Source organism: Alnus glutinosa, chromosome 10 (genome assembly GCF_958979055.1).
Source record: "Alnus glutinosa chromosome 10, dhAlnGlut1.1, whole genome shotgun sequence".
Taxonomy (NCBI): domain Eukaryota; kingdom Viridiplantae; phylum Streptophyta; class Magnoliopsida; order Fagales; family Betulaceae; genus Alnus; species Alnus glutinosa.
The window spans coordinates 656,082-681,967 of NC_084895.1; the positions used below are offsets into that span (position 1 = coordinate 656,082).

The 25,886-nt window shown below is 34.8% G+C and overlaps 2 protein-coding genes across 3 annotated transcripts in view; both read left to right on the plus strand.

The window, feature by feature from the left end:
- LOC133878831 (protein transport protein SEC24 C) overlaps nt 1–8,698 on the plus strand; it is a 36,712-nt gene extending 28,014 nt beyond the window's left edge. The window contains exons 13-25 of the mRNA XM_062317374.1: nt 1,538–1,614; nt 2,025–2,096; nt 2,234–2,317; nt 2,579–2,698; nt 2,799–2,867; nt 3,280–3,357; nt 3,536–3,674; nt 3,968–4,132; nt 5,193–5,338; nt 5,422–5,601; nt 6,221–6,309; nt 6,422–6,453; nt 8,262–8,698. Coding sequence (XP_062173358.1) covers nt 1,538–1,614; nt 2,025–2,096; nt 2,234–2,317; nt 2,579–2,698; nt 2,799–2,867; nt 3,280–3,357; nt 3,536–3,674; nt 3,968–4,132; nt 5,193–5,338; nt 5,422–5,601; nt 6,221–6,309; nt 6,422–6,453; nt 8,262–8,374 — 1,364 coding nt within the window. The 3' untranslated portion in view covers nt 8,375–8,698. The remainder of the gene's footprint in view (nt 1–1,537; nt 1,615–2,024; nt 2,097–2,233; nt 2,318–2,578; nt 2,699–2,798; nt 2,868–3,279; nt 3,358–3,535; nt 3,675–3,967; nt 4,133–5,192; nt 5,339–5,421; nt 5,602–6,220; nt 6,310–6,421; nt 6,454–8,261) is intronic.
- An 8,748-nt stretch (nt 8,699–17,446) lies between these two features.
- Nucleotides 17,447–25,886, plus strand: part of LOC133879518 (protein transport protein SEC24 C-like) — a 28,057-nt gene continuing 19,617 nt past the window's right edge. The window contains exons 1-7 of one of the 2 annotated variants that reach the window (XM_062318094.1): nt 17,447–17,941; nt 18,045–18,575; nt 18,684–18,943; nt 19,711–19,941; nt 20,163–20,237; nt 20,361–20,459; nt 25,735–25,846. In XM_062318094.1, coding sequence (XP_062174078.1) covers nt 18,059–18,575; nt 18,684–18,943; nt 19,711–19,941; nt 20,163–20,237; nt 20,361–20,459; nt 25,735–25,846 — 1,294 coding nt within the window. In that variant the 5' untranslated portion in view covers nt 17,447–17,941; nt 18,045–18,058. Of the gene's footprint in view, nt 17,942–18,044; nt 18,944–19,710; nt 19,942–20,162; nt 20,238–20,360; nt 20,460–25,734; nt 25,847–25,886 lie in introns of both variants that reach the window. The other variant, XM_062318093.1, reaches the window with a different exon arrangement.

Below are 25,886 nucleotides of genomic sequence, written 5' to 3' on the forward strand. Positions count from 1 at the left end.
GGGTTAACGAAAATGGTGAGCCTAGATGTGAGACTTGAGTTGCTTGGAGTCAGACAAATGGGCTTGTATTCTAATTGAATAGATATTTTTTTTCTTCTTCTTCTTTTTTTTTTTTAATGTAAGTATTCTAATTGAATGGTTGAGTTGTAATAACTAGGCTTTGCTGTTTTTTGAACAAAGTTTAAGATTAGATGTTTTGCATTTTGCAGAGTGTTATAAAAAATTATTAAATGGGATTAATAATGGAGGTGTAATATGGAGGTACAGATGTGGATACACTTAATAAGAATTTGTATGCAATTTGATAAGTTGGCGTTAACGTCAGTACTGGTATATTTTTGTTGCTCGCTTCTAATGTTCTCTCTACTAGAATTTTGACAGGTACTTTCGCTTAAACAGATTAATTCCTGCCAATGATTTACTAGTTATCTTCAAGTGCACTGCCTTTGACAACATCCATTGATAACCAAGTCGGATAATAACTGTTGAGAAATAGCTATGAAAACAGGAAGAGTAATGCTATTTAGTAAAGTTCTATTCCATTGCCATACGAATTGATAATGTGACAGTAAAAATCAGCCCTTAGATCAGCACTTGGAAAAAAAATAATTTCAATGGCTGATTTTCATTGCTACGTCATACCAGTTGTATGGGAGTCGTATAACAATTTACTAAAGAGCATTACTCAAACAGGAAACATCCTCATCATTAATAACTGGTTGCTGTCAAACTTGAAATTATTTGTTCTTTTCATATACTACAATCGTAGAACATACTAATGCTCACTGTCTTGAAATTCAACCTTTGATGTTATGTGCCTGCTAAATGTAGGATATATTGTTGCAAGTGAATTTGGAAACTGCCCCCTGGGTGGTACAGAATTCCATCCTAATTTCATGAGAGATTTGCAATTTAGGATTTTAGCATGAGATGTATGAAGAAGGGGGTTCTTGTGGGGCTAATGGAAAATTTTGTCTGGTCTCATGAAATCATTAAATCAAACCTACCTCATGGCTGCTTGAGTCAATAACTTTTTTGTTTGCGTTGCTGAATATACAGAGCCCAGAGTGCATTATCAAGGTGTTTTAATAATCTACATGTTCTAACAATGACTGGAGTTGTTTCCATGGTGTTTGTCTTTTAATTGTATGTCATCTTGCAGCTAATTTACTAGAAACTCCAGCTTTATAGATTTGGCTAGCTTTGCACTACCTTTTTTTTTTTTTAATAAGTAATTCTATCTTATTAGACCCAAGTACACAAGGAGTATACAAGAGAGACACTTAACTAGGAGGAAAAAGAACACAAATCCAGAAACTCTAGGAAATTAGAAAAAGTTAGCATTTTAGTTCTTCTCTTCTGTATATTGTGTTGTTCTTCACAATTCTTAGATCTTTTAACTTGCTATTCGAAGCCATTTTTGTATAGCTTGGTCATTTTCTTTCACAAGAACCTTTGCTTCCCTTGAAATCCATAAAGATGTACTAAAAATTTATAGCATCATATGATGCTGACGATTGTATTATGTTTTCTGCAGTCTTGCCATCAATTGGCCTTGGATCACTTTCTGCTAGAGAGGCTGAGGGACGAACTAATATATCTGCGGGGGAGAAGGTATTAGTATCTTATATGTATCTTTAGTCTTACCATCTGTGCGTTCTTTGGATAAATATGATGGCTGTTGTTCTTACTTTTGCTGTGTGGTATTGTCAGTCAGTAAAATAAGGCCAGATCACTGTTCCCCGAGACCCCAAATCAAAGAGAATCGATTAATATTGACTTCTTGTAAAGACGTTCTTACTGTTTGTTGGTTGGTTGATTATATGTACCATTCATTTTTATTTTTTATTTTTTTTTATTTCATCTAATGAACCATTCAATTTGTTTTCTATTTCATCTCTTTGTGTGTGTTCATTAGATGTAAAACTATCGTTATTCGTAGTGTAATGCTAGTGTTAATCGGTACTAGAGGACAATTTAGTGTTGTGGTTTTGAATTGAATATTTTTCCCTACTGGATTTCAGGAGGCCCATAAATTGCTCCAACCAGCAGACAAAACTTTAAAGACGATGGCAATTGAATTTGCTGAGTTTCAGGTTAACTTTAATTTCTTCTCGATTGACTGTAATAAGGATTCTGACAATAAATTCTGCCAACTGACACTCGTTACTGGTTATAGCAGTGAGTGAGCGTATTTTATTTGGGCTAATTGTTATTATCATGATATTTCCAGGTTTGTGTTGATGTATTTATTACTACCCAGACGTATGTGGACATTGCTTCTATCTCTGTTGTCCCAAGAACAACTGGAGGACAGGTATCAATGAATCTCTGGTCCCTGGTTAGGCCTTGTTTGTTAATGCTTTTTAGAGAGTGTTTTTTGTTTGAAAAAGTGTTCTGATGTAACATAAAGGTGAAAATAGTTTTGATTGTTTGGTGTTTTCGGTTGTTTGTTATTGTTTTTGTTTTGAAAAGGGAACAAAAGGGAGAAGGAAAAAGTGTTATCAAACAAAGCTAGTTTTTCTTGTGTATTGGCTGTTTCATTATTCAACTTTGAATGTCTTCTACTTTCTTCCAGGTTTATTATTACTACCCATTCTCGGCTGTTTCTGATTCTGCAAAGCTTTACAATGATCTTAGATGGAATGTCACAAGGCCCCAAGGTTTTGAGGCAGTGATGCGTGTGAGATGCAGCCAGGTAGTCTTTTTAGTACACTGACGTTTCTTTTTATGTAAGCTTCTATATTCTTGATATTTGTCCTACTGTAGTAAGTTGATATTGTTTCCGTCATTTATAGGGTATTCAAGTTCAAGAATACCATGGAAACTTTTGCAAACGCACCCCGACAGATGTTGACCTACCTGGGGTTTGTATATCTACATAATGTTTGATTATCATTGGGTTATTAGTATATGACATTCATTTTTATTTTCCACAAAAAGTTTAATGTTACAGAATTACAGATTATTTTGACCAGCAATAACACTGAAATCTTGAAGTTTTTAATCATTGTGTAGGAATTTTATTGGAAGATATTGGCATTTTATCTTTGAACTTCGTAGTAGGCAATATTTATCCTCTAGAGATGATTATATAATTGGATTTCTTAATTCGAATTCAAGCATCAGACCAAATTCAAAATCATTCTCTGTATTTTGCCTTAGGCCTGTTGGTATATTTTCTGGTATTCTTATTGAGGGTGGTTCTTGTTTGAGGCAGATTCTGTAGTTCTTTTTACCATGTTTTCTTTAAGCCTAACACATCTTTCTGCTTTGCAGATTGACTGTGACAAAACTATAATGGTAACCTTAAAGCATGATGATAAGTTGCCGGATGGCTCGGAATGTGCTTTTCAGGTACAAGTAAATTTCTGAAGTGGAGTTTGTAATGATCATATTGTTTTTTTTCTTTATGAAGGTGTTTGTCTTATCTGTTAGTGCGGGAAAGTAAATCATTGTTGTTATCATTATTAGTATTACTGATATTAGTGTTATTTATTTATTTATGTATGTATTTGTTTTTTTTTGTGTGTAGTGTGCCCTTCTTTACACCACTGTGTATGGCCAACGAAGAATTCGACTTACGACTTTGTCTCTCCCTTGCACCAGTATGCTAAGTAACCTATTCCGCTCAGCGGACTTGGACACTCAATTTGCTTGTTTCTTGAAAGAAGGTATTATATCTTGTTTTTACTTGCTGCTATGCATTTTCATTGGTTTTGTAAAAATCCTTTTGACATCCATAACAATGGATTCATTGCGATCATTATTTGTAACTCACAATAACGGATTTAAAATGCTATCTCCTACTCTAGCGGTTCTTACGTTGCACTGCCTCCTTTGTTGCTAGTGTTGTTTTACATTTTAACAGAAGCTCTATGATTCATGGTTTCATTATTTCTTTTTGATTTACTGCTTTTGTATGACAGAATACCATTAACAGTTTTTTTTAATTTTGCTCTTGTAGCGGCACATAAAATTCCATCCTCTCCACTCTTGCAAGTCCGGGAACAAGTGACAAATCTTTGTATCAGTGTTCTGCTTTCTTATCGTAAATTTTGTGCTACAGTAACATCGTCTGGACAGCTGATTCTTCCTGAGGCACTTAAGCTACTGCCTCTATACACGCTTGGTACATTCCTTTCAGCTAATATGTTTATGCCAAGTTATAGGAATGTATTAAGTTTAAGCTGCCACATTTTGGTAAAACTTTGTACAACTAACATTTTTGTGCTGTAGAGTGTATGCTATTAACTTTTCTCCATGTACGCTAGACATACTGCTCTGTCCATGGTTGTAGAAATGCCATTCCTGAACCCAAAGGCTCTCTCTCTCTCATGTGGTTGGGTTTTTATTCTTTTTTCTTTCATTTTTTTAGTGGGGTGGGGAATGGATCTTTCTCATGCTATAATATTATAAGAATGATTTTGGTACCATACTGGGGATTAGTCCTTGTGGTTTTTGCAGAAACGCTTACGGGAAATCAGAGGGTGGTGGGCTGGAATTAGGAATATTTAACAAATTTGGTGGGTTTAGTGGTTTCAATTGTAGCAGGTAGAAATTACATCTGTTTCCAATGGAAATAAGAAGATTAAATCCTAGCAATCACACCTCAGCATTTTAAACAATAATGAAGAACCAGATGGAGTCGAAATCAGGACGACACAAAAAATTTCAAATGACACAAGTAGTCCCAAATAAACACCCATGGACCAACCAAATAATCTTTTAACTACTGAAATCTAGTCAAACTTTAACACTTGCAAGGTAGCAAGTGCCCCCAAGTAAATTTCCACCAATATGCATACATTTGGTCTCTAAAGGTTTCTCTTTCTTCAGCCGCTTGTTGTTTGCTTCAAAAGATGACATGCTACTGCAGCAGTTGTACTGTTTGCATATACCAACCCATGTATATGTTGAGTAGTAAATCTCTATGAAGTTTCACCTTCGTTTTCTTTTACTTCTTTTTGCCTTCCATATTAAAGTAGTGCAGGTTGGGTTTTCATACATTTGAGAAGTCTGTGTATATTTATATTTTCTAAATGGTAATTCCTGATAAACATGGTTGTCATCAAACATGTTGCTTCTGTTGGGAAAATTTGGAACCGCAGACAATATTTGATGTCTATGATATTTGTTAGATTCACTATTGTAGATTGGTTTATATATCTTGTTCTCTTGTTTCTTTTCAGCATTAATGAAAAGTACAGGACTGCGAAGTGATGGGAGAATAGATGATCGGTCTATTTGGATCAATTATGTTTCCTACCTTTCTACTCCTTTGGCAATTCCACTGGTGTATCCAAGGATGGTGGCTATCCACAACCTTAGTCCAAAGGTGTGAATATGCCACTTAAAGTTTTGTGATATTTTTTCTAACATGCTATTAAAACCACCTGGTAACTTTCTCTTAATTGGCAGGATGAGGATGAATCACTTGTTCCTCCTGTGATTCCGCTTTCTAGTGAACATGTTAATGACGACGGAATTTATCTTCTCGAGAATGGTGAGGACTGTTTGATATATATTGGGAACTCGGTGGATTCAAATATCTTGCAACAACTGTTTGGCATCTCCTCGCCTAATGAAATTCCTACTCAGGTACTTTTTTTCTGATCCTTTCAGAATGAGTAATTTTTGCCTTATACATGGGAACGGCTTGTGTCTGAATCAGAATTAGTATTAAGCAAGGAAACTCAATTATTGTGGCATAGTTGTCTGCAAAAAAATCTTGGAAGGCTGGATGACTTTGTGCTACTTTATCTTGAAACCTTGTTTTGCCTTTTTCTTTTGCAAAAATGATGTGGGAGTCTGGACCTAGTGAACAAGCTCTTGACTTATGAACGGAATACAAGTCTAAATGTATGTTGTATGCTTCAAAATATTTATAATGGGGTGCATCTAATTTTGGTTTTCATGTGAAAGGCAACACAGGCAAGGGCGCTCATAAAATGCTTGGAGGCTCAATTCAATAGTTTTTTTTTTCAAACTCGTTTTTGATATTGGTGTTTATGTTGCTTACGGTCCTTAGATCAGAGGTTCTCTTCAATCCCTTGGTGTTTGGGGTTGTCACTGTTCCCTTGGTCTTTGGGGTTATCTTAGTGTTGTGTTGTGAAAAATGAGAGATTTATCAGTGATGTGCATCTTCAGAATTCTATTTCTGGCATACATTTCAAGCTGTGCGACATGGCTTTTGTAACTTATGATTTTGTGCTTTCAGTTTGTGCTGCAGCAATATGACAATCCACTATCGCAGAAACTAAATGATGTGGTAAATGAGATACGGCGCCAAAGATGTTCCTACCTTCGGTATGACTTCTTAAGAGAAATCATTACTGCATCTTAGGCTTATTTAGCTACTTTTATTTTTGATGTCTTTATTTAATGCAATTGCTGATAATCTTTGTGATGCTTTTTGCAGCTTAAAATTGTGTAAGAAAGGAGATCCATCAGGTCAGTGCTTGTCGAAAACCATTTAGGCAAACTAGGAAACCTAACTGTTTATACCTGCTAGTCAACTACTATATATAAAGATAACTCAAACGGCATCAAGTTTTATACATATGGCTTACGTCGTCCAATAGCCTCATTCAGCAGAATCAGTTAATTGTTTCTGTTTGAGATTGGGAAGGGAGATTAACTGGTATTTGGATGTCCCATCTTCAAAGCTGGACCTGTTTGATAATTCAGATTGAACCATCATGTGTTATTTTTTATAGCAGCAGCCAAATTTACTTCTTCATAACACTTGATTTAGACAAGGTGTAACGCCCCCTTCCCATAGGAAGACAATATTACACATTGTTCAATCAGAAACATGAGGATATTAGAATTCCAATAAACTAAAAATTAAAAAAAACCAAACGTATAATTTAAACTTAAACCATCACATTACAGTTATTACACTCATCTCATAAAACTTTTTTGATAAGTAACTCATCTCATAAAACTTAAAACTATAAGCCCTTAGTCTTATTATAGAAAGTATGCAAACTAATGTACTTATCAAAAAAAAAAGTATGCAAACTAATGTGCTAGATGCACTTATTCGATTCCTCTTCTATGTGAGGGCTTCTTTCTCTAGTTTCTCTGGCCTGTAGAATCATCCATGACATCATATGGGTTGTTTGAAACGGAAAAACAAAAGGTGAGTCGAATACTCAGTAAGTGTTTGTTGGATACAGTAAATAAAGTTGTAAACAATTTTAAGTTTAAAAACATAAAAAATTCAATTAAACACTCATCATAAATCTTTTCTTTCCTTTAAACTCTTGAGCGGCCGACATACAATTACACCCTGTGTGTAAAGGTTGGCGACCACAAGGATCCTGGCTCTGTTTGTGTGGCCACGTGTAGCTGTGTCTAGGGTATGGACCTCACTCGATAAACTATGGTGCACTCGAGTGAGCCATTCCCAACGGACCATACAAGATGGCTGCCCCCCCGCCCATTATCTCCGGCACCATTGCACATCATTTCATATGGCGAAGAAAACACTTTAAAACGTCTCATTCTTTCATGCAATAATTTATTTACTTTCTTTTCATTCACTTTTTATCAATTATCATAACGTATTTATAACATGTTCATAACGTAGTGGAAGCATGCATATAAAGTTATTTACATTTAAACTCCTTTTCAACATATAGTTTAGGATGCATAAAATGGCTACCAAATAAAGGCTAACATTACATAGTATACTTTGAAAACAACTTTAAGAAAACATGACATTGACATTTTTAAGAAAGCAAAGTTCGATCATGTCTATTTCCCTCGCTCCTTAGCTTCAAAGTTCTACACACTCAACCTAGCAATCATTCACAACAATTACTATTGTTAATGCTCTCGTATACCATTCATTCTCTTTTCTGTTTGACCCTCCTAAACACTGCTCTCCATGCTAAGGGGCAGAATTGATTTCTCCTTCCTATGTTAGTTTGTTTATTTACACGCTTCCAGATCGCTATTCATTGTATGCATTCTTCCTTTTTAAGCACTAGGGCTCTTGTTTAGTTTGAATATGTTGATATATGTTGCATGGGATCACATCACCGTTTGTAGTACATGCATTATTCCCATTCTTGGACTGTCAAATCAGATGCAGCATGGGGATTATTATCTTAGTTTGATCTTATGGACAAATTATTGTCGCTTGTTTTGTTGTTATTGAATGCAGTAGAGAAATCTCTCATTTAAGAAATTGTTTCATAACCTTTTTTATTATTATTGCTCAAAAGCTTTGTACTATTTCTTGTCCCCAGGAGCATTGTTCTTCTCTTATTTGGTTGAAGATAAGAGTCCAAGCGGCCCTTCCTATGTCGAGTTTCTAGTCCATGTCCACCGGGAAATTCAAATGAAAATGTCGTCTTCATAATTTTTAAATCTGATATACAAGTTTTGATCACCTCCGGCCATTGCGCGCATGAAATTCAAAGAAAGAGGAACTCAGATTCTTGCTATCTGTATGCAGTCATTGGAACATCCCTCTGGTATTAATTTTATGGTATAGGCTATATTCAGTGGACAATGGTGGTAGTAAATACAGAGCTGAGTTCTCGAAGTTTGTTGGTTGAGCATACATTTTCTGGATTTGACCTTGTTCTTTTGATATTTGTAAAGGGCAAACGGGTTACTGCAAAAATTATAAAACCCTTTTATATATTGTTGTCTCCACATTCTTTATAGAGGCAAAACATCAGATGTAATATGCGTTGAGTTTGGGAATACATAAGAAAAAACTTTGTAAAAAAGAAAAAGAAAAAGAAATCAGTCTTAAAAATTACAACTTAAACTATCTGCTTGAATCGGATTTATTAATTAGGGTGAGTTTTGTATTACAGTAATATCAATGGTTAAAAAACTCCATTCCATTATATCATGATCCAAAATGAGATACGAATACAAAGTAAGTAATGCTAGAATTCCAACACTTTAACAGCTTTGTTGACACGTGTTAGCGTGTGATTGGAGCAATCCGATTCATGTAAAAAATTAATTTAACACCCTTTGTAATTGTAAAAAGATTGTTGGTCTAGTATTTTTCTGTAGACGCTAAAAAGAAGAAAAACAGCTCGTTTCCTTGCGGAACACATAACCTAATTATTATAGTATTTATTTATCTACATCCTTGTATAGAGAGTGCAGCAGCTTGTTCTAGGAAAATAATTTTTATAGACTAATACCTGAAATAAAGAGATTGCAATAATAAGTAATCATATCATATATATATATATATATATATATATATATATATATATATATATATATATATATATATATATATATATAAAAGCCGAGTTCTTCCTTAGAATGGCATAGATGGTGACACGTGGCATGAACCCATTCTTTTTAGTGACTAAACCGGTCCTTTAAATATTGAACCGGTCTTTTAAATAAAATTGAATAGGTCAATTTAATTTCTCTCTCTCTCTCTCTCTCTCTCTCTCTCTCTCTCTCTCTATATATATATATATATATATATATATATATATATATATATATATTAATGATACAATTAGTCTCTCTCAATTAATGATACAATTAAAGGTGTTTCTTTAGTATTTTATATTTTTGGTTGAAATCTAAATATGTTTCTATTTTTTTTTGTGAAATTTTTGGTTGAGCAATTCCTCATTTGAATGTTTATGAGATTTTTTTTTTTTTTTTTTGTCATTCATTTGCTTTTTCGAATGTTCGAACAAAGATTTTAACACGTTTTAATTTATATGAATTAAACTAAAAATAAGGATCTTATGTTTTAATTTGTTTGAATGTTTTATGGGATAACCGGTTATTTAAGTATTGAACCGATCTATTCAATCTTTCTCTCTCCCCCCCCTCTCTCTCTCTCTCTCTCTCTATTAATGATACAGTTAAAGGTGTTTCTTTAGTCTTTTATATTTTTGGTTAAAATCTAAATATGTTTCCATTTTGTTTGTGAAATTTTTGGTTGACCAATTATTCATTTGAATATTTATGAGATTTTTTTTTTTTTTTTTTTTCCCGTTCATTTGCTTTTTCAAATGTTCAAAATTATATAGGATTGAAATATAATATGTATCACATCGACAATAAAAAAAAATTCCTACTAATATAATAGGTGACACGTGGCATGAACTCATTCCTTTTAGTGTCTAAACCAGTCCTTTAAGTATTGAACCGGTCTTTTAAATAAAATTGAACCGGTCTATTTAGTCTCTCTCTCTCTATTAATGATACAATTAAATGTGTTTCTTTAGTATTTTATATTTTTTGTTAAAATTTAAATATGTTTCCATTTTGTTTATGAAATTTTTGGTTGAGCAATTATTTATTTGAATATTTATGAGATTTTTATGTTTTTTTTTTTTTTTTTTTTTTTTCCGTTCATTTGCTTTTTCAAATGTTCAAAATTATATAGGATTGAAATATAATAGGTATCACATCGACAATAAAAAAAATTCCTACTAATATAATAGGTGACATGTGGCATGAACCCATTCTTTTTAGTGACTAAACCGGTCCTTTAAGTATTAAACCGGCCTTTTAAATAAAATTGAACAGGTCTATTTAATCTCTCTCTCTCTCTCTCTCTCTCTCTCTCTATTAATGATACAATTAGTCTCTCTCAATTAATGATACAATTAAAGATGTTTCTTTAGTATTTTATATTTTTTGTTGAAATCTAAATATGTTTCCATTTTGTTTGTGAAATTTTTGGTTGAATAATTCTTCATTTGAATGTTTATGAGATTATTTTTTTTTTTTTATCATTCATTTGCTTTTTCGAATGTTCGGAATTATATAAAATTGAAATATAATAGGTATCACATCGACAATAAAAAAAGTTTATGCTAATTTTCTATTTTATTCCTTGATAATCAAAATCATGGTTCTCTTCTTGCTATTTTTCTTCTTCATACTTATTTTCATTCTAAATTATACATATAAGAACAAAGATTTTATTATCTTTTAATTTATATGAATTAAACTAAAAATAAGGATTTTATGTATTAATTTGTTTGAATGTTTTATGGGATAACCGGTTATTTAAGTATTGAACCGGTCTTTTTAAATAAAATTGAACCGGTCTATTTAATCTCTCTCTCTCTACCTCTCTCTCTCTCTCTATTAATGATACAATTTTAGGTGTTTCTTTAGTAATTTATATTTTTGGTTAAAATCTAAATATATTTTCATTTTGTTTGTGAAATTTTTGGTTGAGCAATTATTCATTTGAATATTTATGAGATTTTTTTTTTTTCTATTCATTTGCTTTTTTAAATGTTCAGAATTATATAGGATTGAAATATAATAGGTATCACATCGACAATAAAAAAAATTCCTGCTAATTTTCTATTTTATGCTTTGGTAAATGGTAATCAAAATCATGGTTTTCTTCTTGCTATTTTTCTTCTTCATACTTATTTTCATTATAAACTATACCTATGGAAACAAAGATTTTAACATGTTTTAATTTATATGAATTAAACTAAAAATAAGGGTCTTATGTTTTAATTCGTTTGAATGTTTTATGGGATATTTGTTTTTCTTTTATATGATTTACACAATTTTCACTTATTTTTTGGAACTGTTATTCTGCTTTTAAAAGTCAAAAAAAGCAAAATTTTATTTGATTATTGTGCACAAAAGGAATATAAATGCTTTTAAAACACTAAAGAGTTAATAAAACATTAAATTTGAAATGCTTTTTTTTTTTTTTTAATGTTCAAAATTATATGGATTTTAGTTTTATTGAAACATAATAGGTACGTATCACACTGACAATATCATAGATTCCTACTATTAATCCTATTATTAATGCTTTGATAATCAAAATTCAAGTTTTTCTCTTGTTATTTCTTTTTTCTTTACACTTCTTTCCATTTTAAACTATACATATGAGAATATTTTAAATGTCTTAATTTATATGGATTAAAACTAAAATTATGGTTACTCTCCAAAATTATAGAGAGACAAAATTTAAAACTAAGAACGTACTACATTAATTACCCATAATTGACCATATAGGTATTGCATGCATTAATTATAAGTGGTTAGATTTTTTTTTTTTTTTTCAAAAAATTTCCTTATATGAGATTTCATTAAGTTCAAAATTTTAATGTATAATATTATGGTTTCAGAATTTACGACTCTCCAATCTTATAGAGGGATCAAATTTAAAACTAAGAACATATTACATTAACTACCCATAATTCACCATATAGTATTGCATGCATTAATTCTAAAGAAACCGTACAAGTAAGCTGAAAAGTCATATTACTCTCCGTTTTCAACAATGTCTATATTGTGGAGGTTAAAGGGCTTTAGATTTTATGCATTTTTATAATTAGAATCTAAATATTCTTCTGCTATTTTTTTTTTCTCTATACTTTCCGTTTTCAACAATGTCTACCTATAGGAATAAATTTTCTCAGTGTTTTTTTTTTTTCTTAATGTTCAAAATTATTTGTGTTTTATTTGTATTGAAATATAATAGGTATCACAAAAAGATTCCTACTAATTTTGTATTAATGCTTTGATATTTAGATTAAACTATGTATTCTTTTTGATATTTTTTTTCTTTATACTTTTCATTTTAAACTATGTATACATAAGGGAACAAAGATTTAAACATGTTTTAATGTATATGGATTAAACTAAGATGAAGACTTTTGTTTTTCAGAATTTAATTTTCTTCGTTTATGTGATTTACTCCATTTTTAGCCATTTTTTGAAAGTGTTTTTATGCTTGTGAAAACAAAACAAGGCAAAATTTTATTTAATTGTTGTGCATAAAAAGAATACAAATACTTTTGAAACACCGAAGAGATATTAAGCATTAAACATGATGTGAGAATTTATTTGATTGCGTTAAATGTTTAATAAAAGATTTTGCTATTTTTTTAAAATGTTTACAATTACTTGGGTTTTATTTGTATTTAAATATAATAGGTATCACACTAACAATATCATAGAATCCTGCTAATTTTTTATTAATACTTTGATAATTAGATTAAACCATTTTTTTTCTTGATATTTTTTTTTTCTTTATACTTCTTTTTCGTTATAAACTATTCATATGGGCACAAAGATTTTAATATTTTTTAATTTATATGGATTAAACTAAAATTAAGTGTCTTATTTTTTCGTTCATTTGAATGTTTTAAAGAATATTTTTATTTTCACTTGTATGATTTACTCGATTTTCAGCCATTTTATTTAGTTTGCTATGTATTTTTTTTAGAATGTTTATAATTATATGGGTTTTATTTGTATCAAAATGTAATATGTATCACACCAATAATATATATATATATATATATATATATATATATATATATATTTCATTTTAAACTATTGATATGGGAACAAATATTTTAATATGTGTTAATTTATATGGATTAAAATAAAATTAAAAGGTCTTATTTTTTTAATATATTTGAAATTTTTATTGGTTTTTTTTTTTTTACAATTTTTTTTAAGTGTTTTTTCTGCATTTAAAAGTTAAATAAGGCAAAAAATTATTTGGTTAAGCATTGAACGTGATGTGAGAGGATTTATTTGATTCATTAAATATTTAGTGAAAAAATTTGTAGGATTTGGCTCAGGTGTTGTAAAAAATAAATAAAAAAAAATTACAGCACTATCTTGACTATTAAAAAAACTACAGCACCTACGCTATAATATTTGGAATTTAGATTTTATTTTTGCTATTTTTTTTTTTATACTTCTTTTTGTTATAAACTACACCTATGTGAACAACATTTTAAAATTTTTTGCTTTTTTTGGGTTAAAATAAAATTAAAGGTCCTAACCTTTATTGTTTTTTTATTGAAAGATGTGTGATATATATATATATATTTTTTTTACAAGCATTTTTTAACCTATAATAAAAAGACCAAATATGTTTAAATTCTGAAAATAAATTATAATGAAAAATCAAGCGCATAGCGCGAGTTATGAGCTAGTTATTATGATTATGGAGAATATCATGAGAATATAATGGAGATCCTATCAATTAGGCAGAGGATATTGGACTTATAATTCTAAGTAGCAGCATATTACACCCAAATTCCCAATACTTCACTTGTCAGATTCTCAAATGATGCGGTTGTGTATTGTGATTTCTCTTTCCTAGGAATGTCAATGTCAAAAATTAACAATGACCATGCACGTCTAGTTCTCAATTTGGGATCCCTACAATATAGTCAAACGTCATAGTGGTGCGCCACAAAGGAAGGAAGGGGGTGGCAACACTGCCTCTGAAGTTTTAGCCAGTAAAGGTATGGGGTGAGAATGAAAGAAATAGATGGAAATTAGTGCATAAGAGGTTGGCTTGTCGAGCGCAGATGTGAGGAAGCGAGAGCAATAAAACCACTCTGACGTTTTGGGGCCATGTTTTGGCTGTTCACTAGGCTAGTGGGCGATTTAAGCTGCCATTCTAGTAGTCCCACATTCCTTGGGCTACTTGTGTAGGCCAATGAGAATTAAGTTGAAGATAAGATCGTGGGCTTCCATTATAGGAAATAAAATTACTTACTAATTTCTCTATCCTAGGAAATATGTTATTAGGCTAAATCATACGAGTAATGATTCATTGCCACATTTTTATACAACTTTTTACTATCTTGCTTATGTAGTAAGGTAGTCCCCCTACTACTTTTTGAGTTTTAAAAATAAAATAACATGGGGGACCACCTTGCCACATAAGCAAGGTGGTGAAAAGTTGTATAAAAAAGTGATAATGAATCATTACTCTTTCTCATATATACATCGTGAAGATGTTCCAATTGTTATATTATATATGTAATGATACAATGCGTTTGTGCGTGTCCACACCACATAGATGAAACTATGTATGGCTTAATGCATATTTTAATGGCTTTCTACTAAATTAGTTTATATATATATGACATTAAGAGGAATGAGATCCACTATTTGATTATTTTCCTCCCAAAGATAACATTGGCCTTGAAAATATGATTGGATACCAAAATATTTGAAAATGATGGAGAGGAATGATACGAGTGTAGGTAAAAGGTGTATACAAAAACTTTGCAAATAATACTTACAGTAGTAAAAGTAGCTTTTATAGAAAGTCTTCACAAGATTTCACCTCAATTCAAATGAGAGAAGAAATATGGACAGAAAATCTTAAACCAATCCCTTGTATGCCAATCAAGCTTTAGCAAGTCTACTACTCAAACTTATTTCTACGACTTTCTTATAAACCCAATTCCCATTAGCATACAAGAATCAACATCTTGATCTTTTTCATTAGGATTTACTTGCTAAAAAGGACACAGAAACAATTTTCTCACCTAACAAAAGAAGCTAGAAATGTAGGACCAAACTAAATTTAGGACGGGCAGAATCAAGGAATTCTAGAAGTAGGCATCCTAAGTTCAGTTCGAATTGAACTTAGGATAGACTGAAATATTTTAATCAATTCAAACTAGTAATTGTCTCAGTTCGAACTAGCTGTGATAAATTTCTTTAACCAACTTTTTCGATATTATACTAGGTTTAGGGTGTTATTTACTATAAATACATGATATAGGTAACCTAGAATCAGAGCTTTGACATTATTTTTGATTGATTATCATTGGGAAACACTTTACTAGTAGTTTTCTTTCTATCATACCTTGAATCCTTGATAGAATCTTGGTTTTGAGAAGAGTTGTGATTCTTGTGCTGTTTGTCTTTGTGAACTTACTACGTCACGTTGCATAAGTTGGTATCAGAGCCAGCAACTTTCATACCATGGCGCAAAGAAGGTGCGACGGAGGAAACATATATGCAAGCCTTGCTGTTGTTCATGAGCATGATGAACGGCTGTTGACACGGGTACAACAACACATGGAGGAGCAATTTGAAGAGAGATTTAAGCAATTTGGTGCCAAGATTAAGGCCTAAATTAGGGATCTCATACAATAACTTGCCGCCATGGAGGGGCCAAAATATCATCGTTGTCAACCAAATCCACGTTTTGCGGATGATGATGACGTCATTACCTTTAGTGAGGTGCAATCTCAATGGAGGAAGGAACAGAGTCCGAGGCGCGCCACATGTTTATTAATTGACATTATTTATTTGAGGATTTTATAGGCTTGAATAGAGGGTTAGAAAAATTTTCAAAGATGAAATGAAAATCTGGATTGTTTCCATTGTGTAGCAAAAATGCCAAGTATTTCTACGTACAAAAACTTGGGATAGGCAATTATCTTTGGGTTGCTATAAATTTAGTAAGAAAATTAGTCCAAGGAGTCAGAAAAGCTACAAAATTGGATTGATGCTATTTAGAGTTAAGGTAAATTATTTATGATCTTTTGAAGCAACAAAGGTCCTACCGTCACATTGCTAGAATGTTAAAACTCAAATTTTAGTGACCATGCAATATGGTAGAACTTGATTTTTAATGCTTAGAACACAATGAGTTTTAAATATGTGGTATTCTTGGATACTATGAAGGATTTGGTTAAGGTTTTGTTGGATTTTGGTGGAAGAAAAATGGTGAAACCTCGAGATAAGTAAATTTTGTTAGCAAGTGAAGCAAGATCCATAGTTACTACCTCTCACAAGTTATCACATATAATCCTCAAATGCCTTTAAGGGTATATCATGGGATTGAAGGGCACGCAGTAAGGATTTATGGACCTTATATTTTCAGGTCACTTGCATAATTCATGCATAATCATTAAATTCATTTTGACCATTATTCTAACAAGGCTACGTTAGGCCGAGGACGTTTAAGTGACTCTTTGAAGAAAATCGAAGTAGATCCCTTGCCTCTTCTAAGGTTATTTCATGTCATGCGATTTCATCCATGTTTTGGTGCCTCAACTACGTATATGTGAATATTTGCCCCATATATGTATTATGAAATGATTTTGCATCAATGAAAAGTTTTTAAAGAGCTTTTGAAATGAAAAGTCGTGATATTGTTTTAGAAGGTTCTTAATTATGAAATACTTTCAAAGTATAGTAAATGACTATTTTGGAAAGTTCCTCATTTGAGAAAGCAATACTTTCATAAATGGATGAATAAGAGAAGTGCTTAGAGGAAAAAACCCTCCTACACATTGCCCGAAGCTATAATAAAAGAAGATAAATGAAATAATTCTTATAAGATGAAGACACATGTATAAAGGAGATAATTTTAACCTAAGAAAATTAATAGAAACACGGCTCGATGCCGACACTGGGACGGAGGCGCAACCACCGAACGAGGCTATGCTAAAAGATGACATTTATTTATACATTTAGTTAATGTGTTCTGTAAACCTTATAATACTTTGTGTCTATGAGAGAATATGAGAGAACAAGTTGGCAAACCTAGCCATGGATTACAAGTTATATAGAAGGGTAGTTTTGTAATTTTACATTAGCTAAAATTACAAGAATACCCTCTATGTATAACTAAGCCCTCTCCAGTTCAGTGCCTCTGAATTGGAGAGTATCCAGTTCCTGATGGATTGGTACAAACAAGAAAAGCTATTGATGATGATTGAGGCGATGGCGCCAGACATAGACGCAGTGATGAGTCAGAGCAAGATGACAATGAAGTTGTTGATGACGAAGGTGAGGTGGCTTACATCGTACATGCTTTGGCTATTTGAATCTGCAAAAACTGGAAAGGTTAGTGGTCTCCTCAAGTGCTAGCCCTAGCCAGTTACGGAATTGATTGATACGTTATTAGCAAGGGGCCGAGCTTAATATGGAAATAAGCGAGACGTGAGCAAGCAATGGTGTATATATGGAAATATGCGGGAACGATTTGGGGAAGAGAAGAATCTTTGATTCTATTCCTAACAAACCCACGAGAAAAAAAGAAAAGAAAAGAAAATTTGAGATCGGTTAGAATTGGGCTTTAAAAAGCCGTCCCTCTAACCCCTTCGCATCCCCAATCGCACGCTAAACCTCTACCTGTGACCTGCTGCCGCCGCCGCACTTTTTAAAGGTTTCTCTCTGTCAAAACCTGCGTTTTCCTCTTTCTCTGTCAATTCGGTACGTTTTTGTTATTGTTTTTAGGTGATTTACTAACTGTAATAGCCTCTGCGCAGGTAACCCTCTCGCAATGGCAGCTCCTGGGGCACCTAGGCCCAACAGTAATACCAATAACCACCCATCGCAACCTCCACCGCCTAATTACAATCCTAATTCCAATCCCAATTCAATCGCCTATAATTTGAGTAATTTGAATCTCAATCCGCCACCTTCGATGCCGAATTCTGGTTCTACGCCTTCCCTTTTGGGTCAACCACCTAATTTCCCTTCATCAGCCCCACTGCCTGGAGTTCCCAGTGTTTCCCCGCCATTCTCTAGGCCTGGCCCACCACCCGGTGTGCTCCCAAGACCTGCAGTGCCTCCATCAGGACCCCCACAATCCACATTGCCTCCCAATCTGGCCCCATTCAGACCCACTGGGACACCCATTGGCCAGCCTGCACCTTTTGGGTACAGAGCCCCTCCTGGGTCCATCCCATTGTTAACGGGCAGTAATGTTCCACCCTCTTCTGGGGCACCTCCTCCTGGTGCTTTCCCGTCTTCAGGTTTGCCGAGTGGTCCAGTTGTTTCAGCACCACCACCACCAGGTACTCGCCCTAGCACTCCCTCTCCGCCTTTGACCACTGGCCCGCTTTTGCCTCATTCAAGTGCATCGAGTGTTTTCGTGAGTAATGGGCCACCATCATTCACTTCAGGGGCTTTGCCGGGTGGACCCCGGTTTCCTCCAGCTAGCAGTGCGTCAAAACCACCTGTTGGGCCTCCACCAACGATGGGGTTTGCTGGCGCTACCCCTGAGACTCCAACCATGCATTCTCTTGTAGGTAGTCCAGCGATTGCTGCTCCACCGCCAGGTACTCCTTTACAACCAGCACCACCATTTTCAGCACCCCCTCAAGGTGTACCGCCACCTCCAGGTTCTTATGGGTCACCCACATGGCCAAGGCATCCCGGCCAGGTAATGAATAACTTTCACAGTACATTTTGTTCCTTTTTTAAAGCTTAATTACTAGTAATGCATGAGGATCATAAATGTTGGTAAACTGACTAATTTGGGCAATATGCACCGAGCTGTTTTTTTGGCTCCTTCCTCTTATTTTATATGCAAAGAAAGTTTTGTTTCGAGTGTGTGCGGAAGTTAGTTTATTTGTAATGAGCTGGCACTTATTTAGTAGTTTGAATGTAAGTGTTGCAACTACGTGGTAGCCTTAAAATCATCAAATACACTTAGGTTATCACTATGAAGTTTATTTTTCAATAATACGGAAATAACTGGGGTACATGAATGAGTACTATAAGAAATCTAAATGTATAATGTCACATTTTGGGATGCTGATAAGGCAACAGTTCAAATATAGTTCTTGAGTAGGTGTCTGTGAACTTGAGTGGCCACATTGACCGTTCCTGTTTTTAGTGCATGGCAGCATGGGTCTTTTCTTCCCCTGATAAAAAAATCTTTGACATGAGTGACAAGTGAACATAAGAGAAGGGAACTTCTAGAGCAGACTGTGCACATGTCTATATTGCGGGTGATCCATATCTCAGGAACTTTGTCAAATTCAGGGTACTTATGTTGCATAAAAATGCCACACATCGATAGTAAACACATTTTCTATGTTAATGATTTATGGTACTCATAAGAACGAAATATTGCATGAGTCTATATATGCAATTTCCTTTCAGTCTTATCAGCACACTGGATTCTGAATTTTTGAATTGTGATAGGTGGCTCCACCTCCACCAATTCCTGGTTCTGTGCAACCACCTAGGATGTTTGGAATGACACCACAACCTCTGCCAAATCAATCTATGACTGCCATACCTGTGCTGGGTCAAACTGGAGCCCCTGTGTCAGGGACATCAAAGGTTGATCTCAATCAAATTCCACATCCCATTCCAAGTTCCTCTCCAATGTTGTATGAAACTCTTCAGGGCAATCAGGCCAATCCCCCTCCGGTATCTCTTTTTTCATCTTTTATTTTCAAGTTGAAGAGAAGTATTTGATTTGATTTAAAATTTCTACATTAAGCTATATGATCTTGTTACCTTTTTCCTTTAAATTGTGTGTTCCACGAATTCACTTTTATTGTCATTGTTTATTTGGATGCTGCAAAGTAATTTAATTGATGGGTATACTTTTTGTTGTCTGCTAACATTGTCCTTGTACTTTTGTCAAGCCTGCTACAAGTGATTATATTGTAAGAGACACAGGGAATTGCAGTCCACGTTACATGAGGTGCACCATCAGTCAGGTCATGGTCAAGAATATAACAAGCATTGGTTGACAGTAGTCTTTATAATGATTTTGCAAACTCTTTGATGTTAATGTTTCTCAGTTCTTTGTATCCTGTTAATATCTTTTGATGATATGACAGATTCCGTGCACTGCCGACCTTTTAACAGCATCAGGGATGCAGTTAGCCTTGTTAGTCCAACCTTTGGCCCTTCCTCATCCATCTGAGGAACCCATCCAAGTAATGCATGATTTCTTTCTTCTCTAATCCTTGCATACTACACTTTTTGGTCATTATAAATTTATTTTCACATTGTTTCTTTCTTGTAATCTCTTACTTTTTTTGAGTTAATTAGTCTATTGTCATGAATTCAGATCTGAAGCCTTTAACTGTAGTAATTGGATTTGATTAAGAGGAAAGAACCTGATTCGTGTAAAGACAAAACTTACCACGCTGTTTGGTTCTTGGCTGTGTTTGGGTGTCAAAATTTCATTTACTGATTAATTTATGTGAGTTTATATTGTGGGAAAAGGTTGTCTTGGCTTACATAGCGATATAAGGAGTGCCATCATTGCTGCCACCGAAAGCTTTAAGTATTAGCCCTTGTTATGTAAGATAAATGTATAGGTTTTGTATTTAAATAATGTCATCCCTAGGGTTTTTGCCAAATTTTTATTTTATTTTATTTTTTAAAAAAAATTATTTGCAATTTTTTGAACTGGAGAAGGTGGTCCATCCTTTGCACAAGCAAGACCATATACAAACGCCGCCATCCAAATATACGAAGTTTCAAAGAACAAAGATATAATTTCTCTCATAGTCCTCCCCCTGTCCTCAAAAGTTTCTATCATTCATTTTCCTCCATAAACACCAAAAGAGGCACATATGCACCATTTTACACTCCGCAACACTCTTTGGCTTGCTGGAGGACCACCAGCAGTCATACAAATCAATAACACATCTAGGCATAACCCAAGACATCCCAAAACGATTGAAAAAAAACTCCAAATAACGGAAGCCACATCACAATGAATAAGAAGGTGGCCCACAGACTCCAAATTTCTTTTGCACATGCAACTTATGTCCATCATGATAACGTGCTGCCTCCTAAGATTATCCAAGGTGAGGATCTTGCCTAGAGCCACCCACCGCACAAAAAAGGTTGACTTTGAAAGAGCCCACCGCACAAAAAAGGTTGACTTTGAAAGAGCCCGAGTCCGCTAAACACTCTTCTAGGGGAAACAATTACCTTGAGAAGAAGCCAGAAAGCAATAGAAGGATTTGACCTTGAACAATCCTCTTTTGGAAGGATTCCACTATAGTTGATTTACACATCATCTTCTCACTCTAATTGAATGCAACACTTGGAAAAAAAGAGGCAAAGACATCTACCTTCCAATCACGTGCCGCTCTAGTGAAGCTCACACTCCACTAATTATAGCTGCCCAAAAACTCCAAATTAGCCACAATAGAGGCATCCTTTGCACAAGTAAGACCATACAAAACATGGAAAGCTACCTTTAGAGCCGCTTCCCCAAACCACTAGTCATGCCAAAACTAATCTTGGAATCATCCCCTACCTCAAATCTGGTAGAGCTAGAAAGTTTTCCCCATCCTTTCCTAATATTCTTCCACAACCCTACCCCAAAGGCTCCTGCAGGCTCAAGAGAGCACCACCCTCCCTATAAAATGCCAAATTTAGAGTTCACCGCTACTATCCACCAATCTTCTCTCTCAAGCCTATAGCGCCACAACCATTTACTTAAAAGACCACAGTTTAAATGCCATCGAATTCCTGATACCCAACCCTCCCTTAGAGATCGGTGAACAAACCTTAAACCAACTTCAGTTCCTTCTAGTCTAGGTCCTCTAGTGTTTTTCTACTTCTTTTTGGTCTTTTAGTTTTGGGTTTCTCTTCTTCTTGGGAGTATATCTACAGTGGTTGGGTCATCTTCGGCGCACTCGCGCCTCGCCGCCTTGTTCTGGTCTCATCGTTGACATCGATTCTATGGATGGTCGTCGCGCCGTTGTGCGTGGCTGATTTGGTTCTTTTGCATCTTAGGTTGTAGATCTACGGTGTTTGCGACCTCCTCCCTGTGCACGTGCCTATCCGTCGTATTTCAGCTTTACTCCGCCGTCGGCGCAGCTGTGGGTGGCCACCACACAATGATCCAGAGCGCATGGCCAAGGGAGTTTCTGAAGCTTGGGAGTTAGATCTACAGTGTTTGGGACCTCTTCACCGCGCACGCGCCTCTCCGGCAATTTTCGCACTGTTTTGATGGTTTCACTAGCTGGTTCCGCGCCGCACCTGTGGCGCGCCACTATCTTTGCAGTTTTTTTTCCTTGTTTTTCTAGCATTTCCTTTGTTTTTTTTTTTCGGGCTTCCGTCGGCTCGGGTTTTGGGCGTCTCTCATGGGTTTTGAGTTTGTTGGTTTTTTTTTTTGGGAGGGTTGTTCGGGGTTTCTGGTGGGTTTTGGGGGGTTCGTTAGATTGGGGTGCTTTCGTGGCTTGTTTGGGTGTTTGACGGGGGCTTCAACTATTTTTTGGGTTTTGGGTTTCATGTGGGTTTTGCTTAGGATGGGTCAGTGTTGAGGCATTTGTTTCTTGTATACTCTGTGTATACTAGGGGTGCCTTACGCTATTATTTATAAAATCTGCACTGACATAAAAAAAAAAAAATAACGACGTCCCATAGATGCTTAGCCTTATACGAGGCCGCTAACGATAAACCATGATACTTGATCGGTAGAATGATAACCCCACACCCTAGGATTCGGCGAACTTTCCCACCTGAGTAACATTCCCCACATGAACTAATTTTCTAATTGACACACCCTTGTACTAGATAAAGCGACCCATTTGCCTGCTATCGTAGTAGTTCTCCCAGAACCTTTGGACAATACTTCTACATGATCTTCTTTATCGGAACTTTGATAGACTTCAGTTGTTGATGAATTGCTGTGGTGTTACAACAAAGACTAAAAGAAATATTTTTTTTTATAAGTAATAAAAATCAAGTAGATGTATGGGTAAAAAGAATGATTATGTGGATCATCTACTCCTTCATTGTGAGGTTGCTTGCGTTATTTGGAATGCCATTTTTAGTCGCTTCAGTCTGTCTTGGGTTATGCCTCGTCGGGTGGTAGATCTATTCGCTTGTTGGTAGACTGGTGGTTGCTCTCAGAGTGCGGTTGTGTGGAAGATGGTCCCTTGCTGCCTCTTATGGTGCTTGTGGAGGGAACGCAATGATAGACAGTTCGAGGATAAAGAAAGTATTAAGAGTCTCACATTGTCAAGGTATGCTTGGGTTGTGGGCTTTATAAGCCTTGAACAAACCTCTTCCCTTAAGGTGCCTTTTGTGGAAGAGTAAGACCCATGAACTTTTACATTGTATTAGAGCGGGTTCCTTGGGTGATGATGGGCATTTTCCTCCCGATGTTGAACACCTATTAGGCTAAAGTTGTCACACGTTATGAGCGTGTTAAAGTGTCTCATATCGCCAAGAGATACATAATTTGGGCACTTTATAAGCCATAGACACCCCTCCTCTCTCAAGGCGTCTTTTGAGAGTAAGTCCCATGGATTTTTACATGGTATCAAAGCTTCAGGGTCTTGGCAATGTTGGGTCTTCCCTCCCGTTGTACACGTGTTTGGACAATTGTGCCACACGTGAGGGGGCGTGTTAAGAGTCCCACATTGTCAAGGTATGCTTGGAGCGTGTTAACCTCTTCCCTTAAGGTGCTTTTTGTGGAGGAGTAAGGTTTAATGGACTTTATCAGAAAGAACCATTGAGGAGCTCATTTCTTTTTCCTTTTATTCTTTGTACTCTTAAATGGTTGCGTTCCTTGCCCCTATAGTGATTAGTTATTATGATTTTCTTGTATTGTTTTCATCTTCTTCTTAATTGTCGTTCTTGTATACTTCCTGTGTACTTGATTGCACTTTGCGCTTTTATTGAAATTTCTCTTACTCATAAAAAAAATAATAATAAAAATTTCATTAAAAAGCGTAGAGGGGCACAACCCTTTTTTCAAAGGAAGTATACAAAAGTGCTCATAATCAGAGGAAACAAAAGAACATGAATGTAGAAACTCAGCAAACATAATACGACTCGGGCTATGAGCCGAGACCCACACATATAACATATTAAGCACATTTCAACACAATTCCAAAACCGGTAATTCCACATCTTCAAAAAGCCTTGCATTCCTCTCACGCCAAAGACCCCACATAACACTCAAGGGGAGACATGTCACAAATTTCTTGAAAGAGCATGTCAGAGAGCACTAAGAGAAATATACTTGAAAGAGCATGTCACAAATTTCTCTCTTAGTGCAAAGAAACTAAACTCTAAGCTCTTTGAAAATATTGCCTATAGTCTCTTAGAAAATTGTTCTCTAACAGCCCTTTAAATAGAGTTTTGAAAACTAGGTTTACTAGAGCATTAGGAGACCCAAATAGGGTAAAACGCAGTAGCGTTTGAACGGTCCAACCCATTGTTCGAATGGAACTAGGTTAAATACTAGTCCTTGTCGGCGCTGTTCGAACTACTCAATGAGCGGTGCAGCAAACGATGAACTCTGGAAGACAAGCGTTTGAATAGTGCTCAGAATGGCTCGGCGAACATTGATCTCTGGATCTTTAAAGCAACATACCGTTCAAACGGTCCAGCGAATGGTGCTCTTTGATGCTTTTCCGTTCAAACCCTCCAGCAAACGGTCTAGAAACGTTCGCTTCCCGAAGTTGGTTTTGGAACTGGAAACTTTTCGTGAAATACAAAGTTGTAGCACTTTGAGTCATATTTCCAACGCCACCAAGCTTGCCTTCATTTGATGTTGGAATCAAAAGATATGGTCATTTTAATCTGACTATATCAATGTAGGACAACAAACATTAACTTGAATTGTCATGTCTTGGATCAACTTTTGCATTGACTTAACCCTAGACTTAAAACTTACAACCAAACATGTTTTGATACTGAATTTGCCAACACTAAAAACCTAATAGATCGAATTATCAAAGTAAGTTCATGATTTTTATTTCTTTTACTTTTTCACTTAATGACGTGTTTTTCTGATTTCTTGGATTAATTGAAGACTCATTAGGTCCTTGTGGATAACTGAGTTATGAGGAAAGATGATAGTTGTGTTTCTTTTTGGGAGTGTAGATCAGTGAGCTCTGTTGCTTGCTCAAAGAGGAGCTCATTTCTTTGTGTGTGTTTATTTTATTTTATTTTTTATTTTTTAATTGAGAAACTTCTTTAGTGTTTCTTTTCAGGTTGTTAGCTATGTATGCTTGTATCTTGTTCATTGTCACATATCGTTCTCATTTTCTACTTCTATAAGTTCCCCCTTCCCCCGCTCTTTGGTAGCTGTTAAAACTCTGCCATTATTTTCTCTAACTTGTCTTCGGGGTGAGTTCAAACAAATTATTGCTTCTACATCTTAATCAATAAAACAATTGAAGCTGTATCCATTTTTCATATTAGTTTTGTGATTTTTTTTTGTTGCTATAGGTTGTAGATTTTGGGGAAAGTGGTCCTGTTCGATGTTCTCGCTGCAAAGGCTACATAAATCCTTTCATGAAGTTCATTGATCAGGGAAGGCAGTTCATCTGTAACTTATGTGGTCAGTATAAACTGTCTCTGTATATTTGTGTTATTTATCT